The sequence below is a fragment of the Delphinapterus leucas genome, chromosome 7, assembly GCF_059928025.1.
Source record: "Delphinapterus leucas isolate spDelLeu-1000000601 "Yukka" chromosome 7, BTC_Dleu_Yukka2, whole genome shotgun sequence".
Lineage (NCBI taxonomy): Eukaryota > Metazoa > Chordata > Mammalia > Artiodactyla > Monodontidae > Delphinapterus > Delphinapterus leucas.
In genome coordinates, this window is record NC_143135.1 from 68,499,239 (window position 1) to 68,513,767 (window position 14,529).

The window sequence follows — 14,529 nt, forward strand, 5'->3', positions numbered from 1 at the left end:
CTTTCCTGAATATAATAGAGGTAAGGAAAGAGACTTTCTCCTACCCTGAGGTTCTGCAATACATATGGCGACATGGCAGGGATAAGAAAATACTCAACAGTGGTCCTTTCATCCATTTGCCTACCTGTGTGGTGACCATAAATGGAGACACCCAAGCACAGGTAAGTGGTAAAAACTGTGCTATCCACAACTGGTCCTTGGTGAAAGTAGATAGGCATCCTCACCAGAATTAACTGTCAGCGGCACCAGCATCTAAAATCCTACCCACGGAGAGAGTGTCCTTTGAATCCAGTGACCTCCAGGCATATTGTGTTAGAATATAATCAGATCCAAGAGAAGGGTGACATTATTTGTAATTTATTACAGGGCTTCCTAACCATTTTCCCTTTATGGTGCACATAGAAGATGATAACATTTGTATGATACCTTTAGGTAAAGGGAAAGGCCAGCCCCAGTTAGAGATCCAGCTGTAAGAGGTCACAGGCATCTACTCAAGAGTTAGGAGGATCAAATATTGCAGCACATCTGACACTGACTTGCCTCATGTGGTTGGAAGCTCTTCCTTAGTTTAATTGGCTTTATCTTTAGATTTCTTCCTTGCACAGAATCTATTAGCCAGATCTTTAGACTTTTGATAATGAAACGGGGGGGAGGTAAAAATAAATCTCCTTTAAGCTTTGTCTTCTGCTTTAGAAAAGTATCAGGTGCTGAAATAGCTCAGACCAATCAGGAGACTCAGAAAAAGGGCACAGAGTACTTCGGAAGAAGAAGGGGTATTGCCAGATGGGCAGAAGGTATGTGGCAGCCAAGTCGGGAGGCTGAGATATTTGGGATTTGGGGCATGTTCAGCCTAGACAGTGGCAGATGGGTTGGTAGTAACAGCACTCTGGATAATTTCATCCTAGATGTGTGAGGCCACATCCCACCTGCGGTGTGAAGAGTGAACTGTTGATGCCTACTGTGGCCTCAGGGTGCAGCTGCCAGATTGGAGCAGCCAAGGCCCATGTGCCATAGACTTGCCAGCTTTGCTCAAAGCTGAAACGATGGTGCCGAGGCCAGTGAAAGGGCATGTTCCAACCGTGTTCACAGGAAGGAGTTGGGACGAGCATTTAGATGAGAGAGAGCATGGGGTGGTGGTTAGGGGCACAGACCCTGGCCCAGGTTGAATCCACTTTACTTTCTAAGCCTCTTTTTTTTTTTTTTCTGTTTCTTTGATGTGGACCATTTTTAAAGTCTTTATTGAATTTGTTACAATGTTGCTTCTGTTTTATATTTTGTCATTTTGGCTGCGAGGCATGTGGGATCTTAGCTTCCCGAACAGGGACCGAACCCGCACCCCCTGCATTGGAAGGCGAAGTCTTAACCACTGGACTGCTAGGGAAGTCCCACTAAACCTCTTTGTGATCTGCCGTGTGGGGATAATTATCCCACCTTCCCCCTGGGACTGATACAAGGATAAATGAGTTAATATTTATTAAGGACTTAGAAGAGTATGTGCACAGAGTAAACACTAAGTGCCTGATGAGTAAGCGATAACAGAAATGGCCACTGGGGACCACTCAGTTTCACCCTCCCTCCTCCCATTGCCTTTATCAGGGCGAAGGGCATGGCGAATTCTGTAAGAGGGAGCTGAAGGTGTAGACGTGTAACAAAATAGTAAGAGAAGGTGTAGCTGCACTAAATAAGTCTTGGAGAGCTGAAAGAAGTTGTAGCCACGACCCATGACCTGGTGGCAGTCTTTCAGCAATTGAGAACAGGAAGGGTGCCACAAGGCAGGAGACGAAGATGATCCCGATTATCAAAGGAGGGAAAAGCTTGACTCTAGAAGCACAGCTACGAGCTTGATGCTGATCCAAAGCCACACTTGGGGAGGGAATTTTAAACAGATGGTTAACAGATGCTTCTACACGGGACGGGCTGCTCAGGATAGGGAAAAGAGCAGGAGCTGGGACGCCAAGCTGACTGGGGTGCAAACCCACGTCCCGTCACTTACTGGCTGAATGGCCTTGCAAAAGTTACAGCGCTTCTGGGTCGTATTGTCTCCAGCTGTAGAATAGAAATGGCAGTGTCTCCAGGGTTCCTGGGAAAAATCGTGATAATGTAAACGATCACACAGAGGACTGAGCAAAGCAGACATGCAGTCAGTGATATCCGTGTAACCAAAGAGGCAGCGGAACACAAGGTTTAGAAGAGAGATCGTGGCAAACTTTTCTGTAAAGAACCAAATAACAAATATTTTAGGCTCTGTGGCCCATACAATCTCTACTTCAAGTACTCAACCTACACCTTTAAAGCAGGAAAACAGTCATAGATAACATGTTCATAGATGGTATGAATGGGTGTGGCTGCAACCCAATAAAACTTTATTTACAAAAACAAGTGTCCAGATTTGGCCTGTAGTGTGCTGATCCGTGGTTTAAAATCAAGCAGCTAGGAATAAAACAAGGCCTTGCCACGATGAGCAGTGTGACCTTGCACAAGTCCATAAATTGAGTTGTTTTGTCTATCAAATGGCTTGTAATAGTACTACCTATCTCATGAGATTGTTTGAACAACAAAAGGAACAATTAAAGGAGCTTGGGCTGTGCCTTTCACGGTGAGTCCTCGATGCCTAGTAAGCTTTTTTTTTTGGCAGTACGCGGGCCTCTTACTGCCGCGGCCTCTCCTGTTACGGAGCACAGGCTCCGGACGCGCAGGCTCAGTGGCCATGGCTCACGGGCCCAGCCACTCCGTGGCATGTGGGATCTTCCCGGACCGGGGCACAAACCCGCGTCCCGTGCATCGGCAGGCAGACTCCCAACCACTGTGCCACCAGGGAAGCCCCCTAGTAAGCTTTTGATACCTGCTTCCTGTCATCGTTAGGATTATCCCAGTAACCTAGAATAGGGAGCCAAAACCTCCAGTAAGATTAAATTGAATAGGAATGAATGTAAAATCCTGTACTTCGGCCTTCAGAAGGAAACCACACACTTATAGTTTAGTGCTTCTCATAAGAAAAAGACCTAAATGGTTTAATTCAATCATGTCACAGAGCTGTGTGACAGGACTGCCACTCAATATAAGTAGAGTCATGAGCTGAATAAATGGACTTGAGATTGTCTCTAAGACTACAGCAATTTACACAAGTCTGAGTAAGGTTGATATGCTATTGTTTTGTCCTGGCCATCGTATTTTAAGAAGGAAGCTGGTATATAAGAAAACATCCTGACAGAGGCAACCAGTATAATGAATAGCAATTCATTATACATAATGAATGACCTGAGAGAACATTATATGAATTAGAATTTTTTCAGTCTGGGGTGTGGATTCTCAAATATCCTTAAGGATTTATGAGTATGGTAGTTTTAAAATATAGCTCCCAAATTACTTGACCCTCTTCTCATCTAGAGGTGGGGTTTATGACCCCACCTCTTGAATCTGGACTCTGGGACTGCTGGCCAGCAGAATATGGATCAAGTGATGCTGTGCCAGTTTCTGGGTTCAAGCCTTAAGAAACTGGCACCTGCCACTTCCTGTCCTTTAGGGCTTTTGCTCAGAACCCAGCCACCATGCTGTGAGGAAGCACAGGCCACACAAAGAGGCTACTTGTAGATATTGGGCCCGTTGACCTCAGCCCCAGCTGAGGTCCCAGCCAGTGGCCACCATCAACCAAAAGACTTGTTTGATGACCACAGGCCCAGATACCTATGACTTGAATTGCATGAAAGATTCCACACAAGAACTGCTCCATTCAACCCCTAGAACAAGGAGAGTTAATAAAAAGATTATGGTTATCTTAAGCCACCTAATTTGGGGTTACTCAGCAGTAGATACCTGGGACAATGTGGGAGAGGAATTTGAGTTTTTCTGTAGAGTTACAAAGAGTAAAAGTAGTCTATAGGAAGCTACAGTCACTCTAGGCTAAGAATAGGTAGATAGAAACAGGTTCAATAAGAAGAAGAACTTTGGGAAGATTGAACCTATCAAACAACAAGTGGACTGCTTCATAAGGGATTAGTTCTTCTTATTGAAAATATCTAAATTAAGGCCAGATGATTGCAGGTCGGGAACATTGCAGAGGATTTGGGGCATGGGGGAGGGGTGAATTTGATAGGAATCCATGCTCGCTGGTTGGTTGGTTGGTTGGTTGATGTCCCAATTTGCCTAGAAAAGAGTTTTGTACCTAGAAGGCACTGGAAGAATATTTTATTAATTCATTTAACAAATATTTATTGAATGCTTATTACACCCACTGTTGTAGATGCTCAGGAAATATCTGTGAACAAAAGAGATGAAAATCCATGCATATACGGAGCTCATATTCTTAAAGAGGGAGACATGCAATAAACAAGCTTATATGTGAAGTGTATATAATATATCAGATGATATAAAGTGTCAAAGGCAAATATAACGTGGAGCAGGGGGGGAGATATGTAATTCTTGAAGAGAGGTTTATAATTTTAAATATAGGGGAATTCCCTGGCAGTCCAGTGGCTAGTGGCCTGGAAATAGCCATTTTTGGTAAATTAAGGGTTGAAGAGAATGACAGAATTGAACTCTTCATCTTAAAAATATTGAATATATTCTCAGACACTCTTGTAATCACTGGGGACAAGGCAGTGGACAAAACACAAGGTCTCGGCTCTCAGGCAGCTTATGTACTTATATTCTACTACATGGAGAGGTAAAACTAAAATAAATACATCAGGCAGTTTCAATGATTGAGAAACATGGCCTTCCAACAGCTGCCATAACTCCAGAATTCTCAACGTTCACGCATTTTTGGTCCTATAAAGCTCTTGCATCGTCCATGGATAGACTTAACAACAGGTTCCTCTTTGTAATTTTGTCATCATAATGCATTGGGCCATGCTGATTGCCTTCTGGCTCTGCCTGGTATTCACAGACCACAAGGGTATCATAGAAAATTGAAACCGGCTGTGCTGTCCTTTCAGGGGTCCTGTGTTATTTCCGGTTCCTTTTGTTAGCTGTAAATAACTAAAGAAATTAATCTTTCAGAACTTTGATTAATTGCCAAGCCACTGACTATTGATCAATAATGAGAACAGAAAATCTAGGTTAGGGTGGCAGAGTGAGAGGACACATGGATAGTTTCTAAACATTGGCTAATTCCTTGCATCATTAATGAAAAATGATGCAGAGGAGGAGATAATGGGGATTCATCTCAGTTTGGCTTAGGTCTCCAGTGCTATTCCTCCCTCCATATAGGCTAATTCCACGTGATGGGCTGAGGTGTAGGGCAGCATGAAGTGTGAAGTCTGAGGAGCTGATGGAATTGTCAACAATTAATATTCCAGGTACCAACATGGCTGGAGACGTGAGTGGGTCTAGAGGAGTGATAACGGACCTTAAGACTTTGAGTTAGTTCAATTCAGCAAACGTTTATCAAGAGTACACTAGTTTCCAGGAAAGAGATGAAAAAAACAAGGTTCCTACCTTCGAGTGGCTCACAGTGTCCTGAAGGAGCCAACACACAAATAGATCATTTGAGTAAACTGTAGACAAGTGTCCACAGTGGCAAGCACAGTTTTGGAAGTAGCTAGAAATCGTTATGAGTAATCATGGGATCGGCAATGTCCTCAGTGACGCAAGATGGGTATGAACCCCAGAGTGCACAGTTAAAATTGTGCCTACCTCTACCTGACCCCATTCAGAGAATCATAAAGCACTTGGGAGATCTTACGTTATCAGTCTCTTCATTTCCTACAGGTAAAGAAGCAGAGACCCTTCACTGTCTGAATGTTCTCTCCATTTATTATCATAGGGAAGAGTTTGGGGTAGATTAATTCTCAGTTTCACTCAACAACATGTATTTGGCACTTAGAACTGTCCCAGGTGTCAGAACAGAACAAGGAATGAGATGGTCTCTGACCTCAAGTTGCTCATGGTCTGGAAGGATTGAGCGCAGACCAACAAGCAAACAGACACATAAAATTGTAAGATGATAATTAGCGTCCTGGAACTATGCACATAGTGGAGTGGGAACAAGGTGAGGGTGTCTACAGCAGTCTGCAGGAGGCAGGAATGGCTTCGCAGAAGGAGTGCTTGAATTGAAGCTTCTGGAATGAGTCAGGCGTATTCCCAAAAGAAGGCCTTCTATGGAAACAAACAGCTATGCAGAGGAATGGAGGTGTAAAAGCATGGCATACTCAGGACCCCCCAGGCTCACCGTGTAGCTGAGCATGGAGGGTGGAAAGGGGCAGGTAGCACATGCTGAGAATCAAGGCAGGCCAGATCCTCAGCCTCAAGGAGCCCCTGAAAAAATGCTATGCTGGTCAGTGACATGATCAGATTTTTGAGGAAGAAATAACACCTTACAACAAAGGTGAAGGCTAGAGGCAGGGAGACCAGGAGGCCCCTGTGGGAGTCCAAGCAAGATGCAAATGAGACCTGTTCCAGGGCAGTACGGCAGAAGAGGTTGGCGTGAGGGGTGCACATGAGAGATGCCTGCTGGCCTTCACATTTGCTTGGATGTGGATAGTTAGAACAGGGACACTAGATGGATGCCCAGGGTTCTGGTGCAGACCAGTGTGTGAGTGAATGTGGGGGGGTGGTCATCACTGAGACAACACAAATGGAAGAAGGAGGAGGTTTGAGGATAATGATTTGTCTGTGACTTTTGGGGGGTTGGGGTGCATGTGAGAGGTCCACAGGGAAGATTCCTGGGAAATAGTTGAACGCATTGGCTTGGAGGTAGGGAACGTGGTTTAGACACGAGAGTGCATATCAGGGAATGATCAGCAAACAGGTGGTGGTTAAAGCCTTGGGTAAGGAAATGGAGGCGTTATGGGTGGAGAGGCAGCTTGGGGTGACTTCATAAAGGGCCTTGAATGATCTACGAAGCCTTTACAAGGTGAGACAGCTTTGGCTAAAGATCTTGTCCAAATAGGACCTGAGTTAGAGTCTAATTTATTAAATAAGTAAACATGAAGCACGGCTTGACACAAAGGTGAGAGCAGTGAACAAAAAGGCAAAATCTGTTTTTGCCCTTATGCAGCCTATCAGCTTGGTGGAGAACCATGTATTAATTTCCACAACCGTAAGTGTTGCAAAAGAAAACTATAGGGTGAATTAAGAGTACATAATTCAGGAGGTGGAGAGAGTGGGGGGCTGGCGCTTGGTCTGTGAGGTCAAGGAGGCGTCTCTGAGGAAATGGCATTTCAGCTAGATCCAAAGGATGAGTAGGCAAGATCCAGTGAAGGGAGGGGGAGAGGACGGCGTGTGCAAATGCCCTGAGATGGAAGACACTGTGTTGGAGCACCTGAAGGATGCCCACGTGGCCTGAGGGAGCATGAGAGCTGGTACCCAGGGTGAGACGGTGATGTAGGTGTGCCTGCTTCCCATCTCATGTGTGGAGGCTGCTTCATGGGCCTCTGCAGCTGCCACCCTTCTCTGCCTATAAGCGGATACCTCGAGGACCTGGGTTTTTAAATCCAGGTCAACCCTGAAAGGAAGCATCTTTATAGCAGCAGAATCCTCAAGTGAGCAGTGAACTGCAGCCAGGAGGGCCTCTCTGTTCCTTGGCAGCCACCTGGCCCTGAGGCAGCCCCAGAGCTCCACCTCGGAGCCCACTGCAGGGAGTTTGTTGACGAGCAATGAGGAGGTGATTTTGTGCACGGTAAACACAGCGAGAGGTGTCTGGATTTGGAAAAGGAGCCGTTCAAGCAGTAAAGAGAGGCAGAGGAGTTGAGCAGCCAAGAAATCAACATGTTTTGGTCAACACAGCTCACCTGGGAGTATAACATTTTAGTTCAGCAGCAGCAGTAAAACATGCCTCTCCAGAAATTACCATGTCCAAGAATTAGCTCAAGAGTCAAAATCCAACCTTGGCACCTAATGGCCTGACGTGTTTCTTTTGTAAAACATAACAAACCAATTGGGAGAATAACCTTGGAAGGAAACTGGATGGATTTTTCTTTTTTTTACACAGAAGGTTCTTATTAGTTATCTATTTCATACATATTAGTATATATATGTCAATCCCAATCTTCCAGTTCATCCCCCACACACACACACTTTCCCCCCTTGGTGTCCATGCATTTGTTCTCTACATCTGTGTCTCTATTTCTGCCCTGAAAACCGGTTCATCTGTACCATTTTTCTAGATTCCACATATATGCGTTAATATACGATATTTGTTTTTCTCTTTCTGACTTACTTCCCTCTGTATGACAGTCTGGGTCCATCCACGTCTCTACAAATGACCCAATTTCATTCCTTTTTATGGTTGAGTAATGTTCCATTTTATTTATGTACCACATCTTCTTTATCCGTTTGTCTGTCGATGGACACGTAGGTTGCTTCCGTGACCTGGCTATTGTAAATAGTGCTGAAATGAACACTGAGGTGCATGTGTCTTTTTTTTTTTTTTTTTTTTCTGTACACAGGCCTCTCACTGTCGTGGCCTCTCCCATTGCGGGGCACAGGCTCCGGACGCACAGGCTCAGTGGCCATGGCTCACGGGCCCAGCCGCTCTGCGGCATGTGGAATCTTACCGGACCGGGACACGAACCCGTGTCCCCTGCATCAGCAGGCAGACTCTCAACCACTGTGCCACCAGGGAAGCACACATGTGTCTTTTTGAACTATGGTTTTCTCAGGGTATATGCCCAGTAGTGGGATTGCTGGCTCATATGATAATTCTATTTTTAGTTTTTTAAGGAACCTCCATACTGTTCTCCATAGTGGCTGTATCGATTTACATTCCCACCAACAGTGCAAGAGGGTTCCCTTTTCTCCACACCCTCTCCAGCATTTGTTGTTTGTAGATTTTCTTATGATGCCCATTCTAACCCATGTGAGGTGATACCTCATGGTAGTTTTGATTTGCATTTCTCTAATAATTAGTGATGTTGAGCAGCTTTTCATGTGCTTCTTGGCCATCTGTATGTCTTCTTTGGAGAAATGTCTATTTAGGTCTTCTGCCCATTTTTTGATTGGGTTGTTTGTTTTTTAATATTGAGCTGCATGAGCTGTTTATATCTTTTGGAAATTAATCCTTTGTCCGTTGATTTGTTTGCAAATATTTTCTCCCATTCTGAGGGTTGTCTTTACATCTCATTTATAGTTTCCTTTGCTGTGCAAAAGCTTTTAAGTTTCATTAGGTCCCATTTGTTTATTTTTGTTTTTATTTCCATTACTATAGGAGGTGGGTCAAAAAAGGTCTTGCTATGATTTATGTCAAAGAGTGTTCTTCCTATGTTTTCCTCTAAGAGTTCTATAGTGTCCAGTCTTACGTTTAGTCTTTAATCCATTTTGAGTTTATTTTTGTACATGGTGTTAGGGAGTGTTCTAATTTCATTCTTTTACATGTAGCTGTCCAGTTTTCCCAGCACTACTTATTGAAGAGACTGTCTTCTCTCCACTGTGTATCCTTGCCTCCTTTGTCATAGATTAGTTGACCATAGGTGTGTGGGTTTATCTCTGGGCTTTCTCTCCCATTCCATTGATCTATATTTCTGTTTTTTGTGCCAGTATCATATTGTCTTGATTACTGTAGCTTTGTAGTATAGTCTAAAGTCAGGGAGTCTCATTCCTCCAACTCTGTTTTTTTTCCCCTCAAGATTGTTTTGGCTATTCGGGGTCTTTTGTGTCTCCATACACATTTTAAGACTTTTTGTTCTAGTTCTGTAAAAAATGCCATTGGTAATTTGATAGGGATTGCACTGAATCTGTAGATTGCTTTGGGTGGTGTAGTCATTTTCACAATATTGATTCTTCTAATCCAAGAACATGGTTTATCTCTCCATCTGTTTGTGTCATCTTTGATTTCTTTCATCAGTGTCTTATAGTTTTCTGAGTACAGGTCTTTTACCTCCTTAGGTAGGTTTATTCCTAGGTATTTAATTCTTTTTGTTGAAGTGGTGAATGGGATTGTTTCCTTAATTTCTTTTTCTGATCTTCCGTCATTAGTGTATAGGAATGCAAGAGATTTCTGTGCATTAATTTTGTATCCTGCGGCTTTACCAAATTCATTGATTACCTCTTAGGATTCTCTATGTAGAGTATCAGGTCATCTGCAAACAGTGACAGTTTTACCTCTTCTTTTCCAATTTGTGTTCCTTTTATTTCTTTTTCTTCTCTGATTGCCATGGTTAAGACTTCCAAAACTATGTTGAATAATAGTGGCGAGAGTGGACATCCTTGTCTTGTTCCTGATCTTAGAGGCAATGCTTTCAGTTTTTCACCATTGAGAACAATGTTTGCTTTGAGTTTGTCATATATGGCCTTTATTATGTTGAGGTAGGTTCCCTCTACGCCCACTTTCTGGAGAGTTTTTATCATAAATCGGTGTTGAATTTTGTCAAAAGCTTTTTCTGCATCTATTGAAATGATCATGTGGTTTTTATTCTTCAATTTGTTAATATGGTGTAGCACATTGATTGATTTGCGTATATTGAAGAATCCTTGCATCCCTGGGATAAATCCCACTTGATCATGGTGTATGATCCTTTAATGTGTTGTTGGATTCTGTTGGCTAGTATTTTGTTGAGCATTTTTGCATCTATATTCATCAGTGAGATTGGTCTGTAATTTTATTTTTTTGTAGTATCTTTGTCTGGTTTTGGTATCAGGGTGATGGATTTTTAAAAGAAAGCAAGAGCGCCTACGAAAATTTATCTGAAATCTATTAAATCCATTCTCCTAAGCTGCTTGTAAGAGAAACCTAACTAGATTGCAGTTCCATTTTGTAAAAAGCCATAAATTTGTTTTTCCACATTTTGGGCCTTTTTTTTCCCTCATTTTTCCTGTCAGGTTGCTTCATTAGGTGGAAAACTGGATGACCAGAGGCTGTAATTTACTGTTGTTTTTCTCCTATTGATGCTGAGTGCATCTTTATGTTTCTTCCAGCCTCCAAATATGTATTTTGAGGTAATAAGCTGTCTTATTCAAGGTAATGATTTAAAGATTGAGTAGAGGTTCCTCTAGGTTTTGTGGTTAAACACAATATCAAGAATTGCCAAAAGTTCAATACCTGACTTTAGGCTTAATAACAATGAGACCTCAAGCCTCTGTTTTCTCACCTGCAAAATGCGAGTAAACAAAACTGCCCCACTTACTGAGGAGAGTGTTTTTGGAAAATGAATGAGATAGTACATGGAAGAGTGCTTATATGGCCTCATCTGCATATTAAGTATTAATATGATAATAATTATCATCACTATGACCAAGAAGAAGATTATTCACACTAAGACTCAAAGACATTTTACATCTGCCATGCAAATTCCTTATCTACATATTCTTCTTTTCTCTCTTCTGTCAACTTTCACAGACACGCATAAGAATAGCATCTCAGATATGGAAAGGGGTTGGCCATCCCCCCCACTTCCCAAAGAGGAAAAAAATTATTTTGTGACTGTTAAGAACATATTTTAACTGTCAAAGGTGCTTACAACCAGCCGTCAAAATTGTGAAGTATACATCAGAGTTTTCCTTTTGTTCGGTGACAATGTAAAAATCACAAATTTTATAGGAAGATGGAAAAGAAAGAAAGGAACATGAATACTGAAGGAATTCGGATGCTGATAGCAGTTCCCAAGAATTAGATGAAATACCCATGGGTTAACATATAATAAAGGTTATATTGTTTTTTGTGTCTGTTGAGGGGAGCATATTTTAAGTCTACTACAGCTGTATAACCTGACACATTTCATAAAGTCAATCCTATTTCTTCTCCCTCTCCACTCCACACCACAATAAGAGCCCTGCCTCCTTCCTGCCCTTTCAGCAATGATTTCCATGACTGGATTTAGGGCCTTCCCTGCTTTTATGGATGAACTATGAAGAGTTATGCATTTGACATGAACTACAGGAATAAGAGAAGTTGAGATGCCCTAAGGCACAGAATAGACCTTTCATGGGGTGGCAGGGGAAAGAGTGGTGAAAAACGTTTTTCTCTTTTCTAATTGTAAAATGCTTTCTCTTTCAAAACTCAGGTGACTGTGACAGATGGTGGTTTCTCTCCAAAACAGTCAACCATTTGGGTGGTGGTTCAGGTTTTGGATGAAAATGACAACAAGCCCCAGTTCCCAGAGAAGGTCTACCAGATCAAGCTGCCAGAACGTGACCGGAAGAAGAGGGGAGAACCCATTTATAGGGCTTTTGCATTTGATAGAGATGAGGGCCCCAATGCAGAAATTTCCTACAGTATCGTGGACGGGAATGATGATGGAAAGTTCTTCATTGACCCTAAGACTGGCATGGTTTCTTCCAGAAAGCAATTTACAGCAGGGAGTTATGACATTCTAACGGTAAGATTTTTCTGAACCTCAATAACATTAATGCGGGGGAGGAAGTTATTTTCTTAGTCATGTATATTTTTTAAGCAAAAAATCTCTGGGGTAAAAAGTGCAGCCACACAACAGTGGAAGGCTACTTTCTGTTTCAGTGATATTCTTAATGAGGCCATTTCCTTTGGTTGTGTCCTATCAGCCAAACTCCCCATTCCCAGTACACAGCCTGCTCCATCATTTACTCAATTACACTTACTGTGGCCCCAGATCATTTCAAGGTACTGAGCATAGATGTAAACTGAGGGGAGGGGAATAGCAGAGTGACATAACCTTCCCACCACTCATTATGTCCTGAAAATCTCCCAAAGAAAACAACTCTTGTAATTGTTGACAATGGGTTAGAACATGAATTTAGCTGTATAAATTGTGAGACACAAATCATAGCTAGGCTCATTCTGTAAAAAGTGAAAAAACTTAAGTAAAAAATGACTAAATTTTTCATTGTTAGAAAATTAAAAATAAAAACAAACATGAGCACCATCTCAAATAGAGGCTTAAACTCCCATACCTAAGGTGCCAGCCTGCACTCCCCACCCCTAACCACTTTAGACTTGTAATGCCTATGCCCAAAGGGGGACTGCTCAGCCTCAAAGGTGATGGGCACTTCCCAGGGTCTCAACAACTGTCAAGAGTTAGCACCATCTTCCATCCTTCTCTTAGTCTTCAGCCTTGTCCACTGTGAATGGTCAATCCTTTATTAATTTAAAGGATAGTCAGAGTGCATTTATTTATCTTTGCTACTCCTATGGCCTGGACTTGGATTCCTTTCCCTGCTCAGTAATGTATCCAGAAGAGTGGGCAGAGAAAAGAAAATAACAATAATAATAAAAAACAGCCCTGTTTCTGCCATTAGCAGCTCTCATGTAATATGTGCTGTTGCAGTTGTGTGAGACTTGCCAATGGGAATCTTTGAGGACTGGATGGATTGCAGTGGATACTGTTGGTACCCTGTCCAGATCCCCGTTATCAGGCTGGTGCAGACATCCCCCAACTCTTGTGAGTGTTAGCTGCTAAGGGCTCACAGCTGTCCCCATCTCCAGAGGGTCATCCTTGGCTGAACTTTTCGGCCCAAGAGGTTCCACACTCCTACCCCAGCCCAGCAGCCCACAGCCAATAACTACTAACTGACACCAGATATAAAAGTCCAACATCCTTGCCTCCAGGTGGATCCAACACTTTGATACAATTATTCAGAGCTCCCTTTGGGATCAGGCTGAAGTTAGACTTCAACTGAGACCACACCCTTGCTTAGCATCTTCCCCGTCCATCCTGCTTTCTTCACTCCCTTTCTCCTGAGAACACTTCCTCCTGAAACCATTTGTACACAAATCCCTATCTCAGACTCTGCTCCTAGGAAACCCTACCTAAGACATCTACCTTTAAGCATCCTTCTTCTCACAGGAATTTTCTGGGGCAGAGTGATCATCCATGAACATAGCATTAGGGAGCTATGAGTTGTCACTCTTTTTAAAGGCTATAGCTATTAGCTATGCACCTAAAAATGTTTTTATTGATGTAATATTTTTAAATCCATTTTTTATTTTGATTTTTAAATTTCTGTCATTGATGTCTGCTTGTCGGACTTAACTTCATTCCCCCCCACCCCACCCAACACACACATTTAAATCCAGGACACCACAGCTGTTAACCCTGCATATCTGAGCAAGGAAACATGCTTTTCTCAGTCCTTATATCAGACCATAAAGAAGAGTCATTAACACCCTCTTCCTTACCCCACTGGCTCGAGGAGCCCATGTTTCCACCAAGAGAGGTCTCTTTCACCTCTTCAGAGTTAGCGTAACTGAAGGGCCTCTGAGATGAATTTTGCAAGGCTGATGCCTTTCCCATGCCCCCTCCCATTATCCTCCTGGAATCCTATGTGACAATTCTATGTGTCTATGTGATGCACTTTGTTCCCTTTCCAACACTACCACCAGAGGTATAAGGAATCAAATTAGCTCTTGCTACTCATGTAACTATCATTCGTGTCCGTAAAACACTAAAATTTGTAAGTGCACCATTTATTTTTCAAGTTTTCCACATCTGCAAGGTTGGCAGTGATTCACATCACCTTCTGGCAAATGTGGTGTGGGCCCCCTACGTGACCAAGTTGTTTTCCCCAATTCCTGAGCCCATTCTCTCCAGATCTCCATTGTCTTCTTCCCCTTGCTGACCCTGTGATGAGGATGGACTCTCAGCCCAACAACATATGAGTGACAGGTCGAGACTTCCACCA

General features: G+C 42.8%; 1 protein-coding gene across 1 annotated transcript in view; it reads left to right on the forward strand.

The window, feature by feature from the left end:
• Positions 1–6,926: 6,926 nt before the first annotated feature.
• FAT3 (FAT atypical cadherin 3) overlaps positions 6,927–14,529 on the forward strand; it is a 152,641-nt gene continuing 145,038 nt past the window's right edge. Inside the window, exons 1-3 of the mRNA XM_089915870.1 lie at positions 6,927–6,949; positions 7,528–7,618; positions 11,937–12,251. Coding sequence (XP_089771996.1) covers positions 6,927–6,949; positions 7,528–7,618; positions 11,937–12,251 — 429 coding nt within the window. The remainder of the gene's footprint in view (positions 6,950–7,527; positions 7,619–11,936; positions 12,252–14,529) is intronic.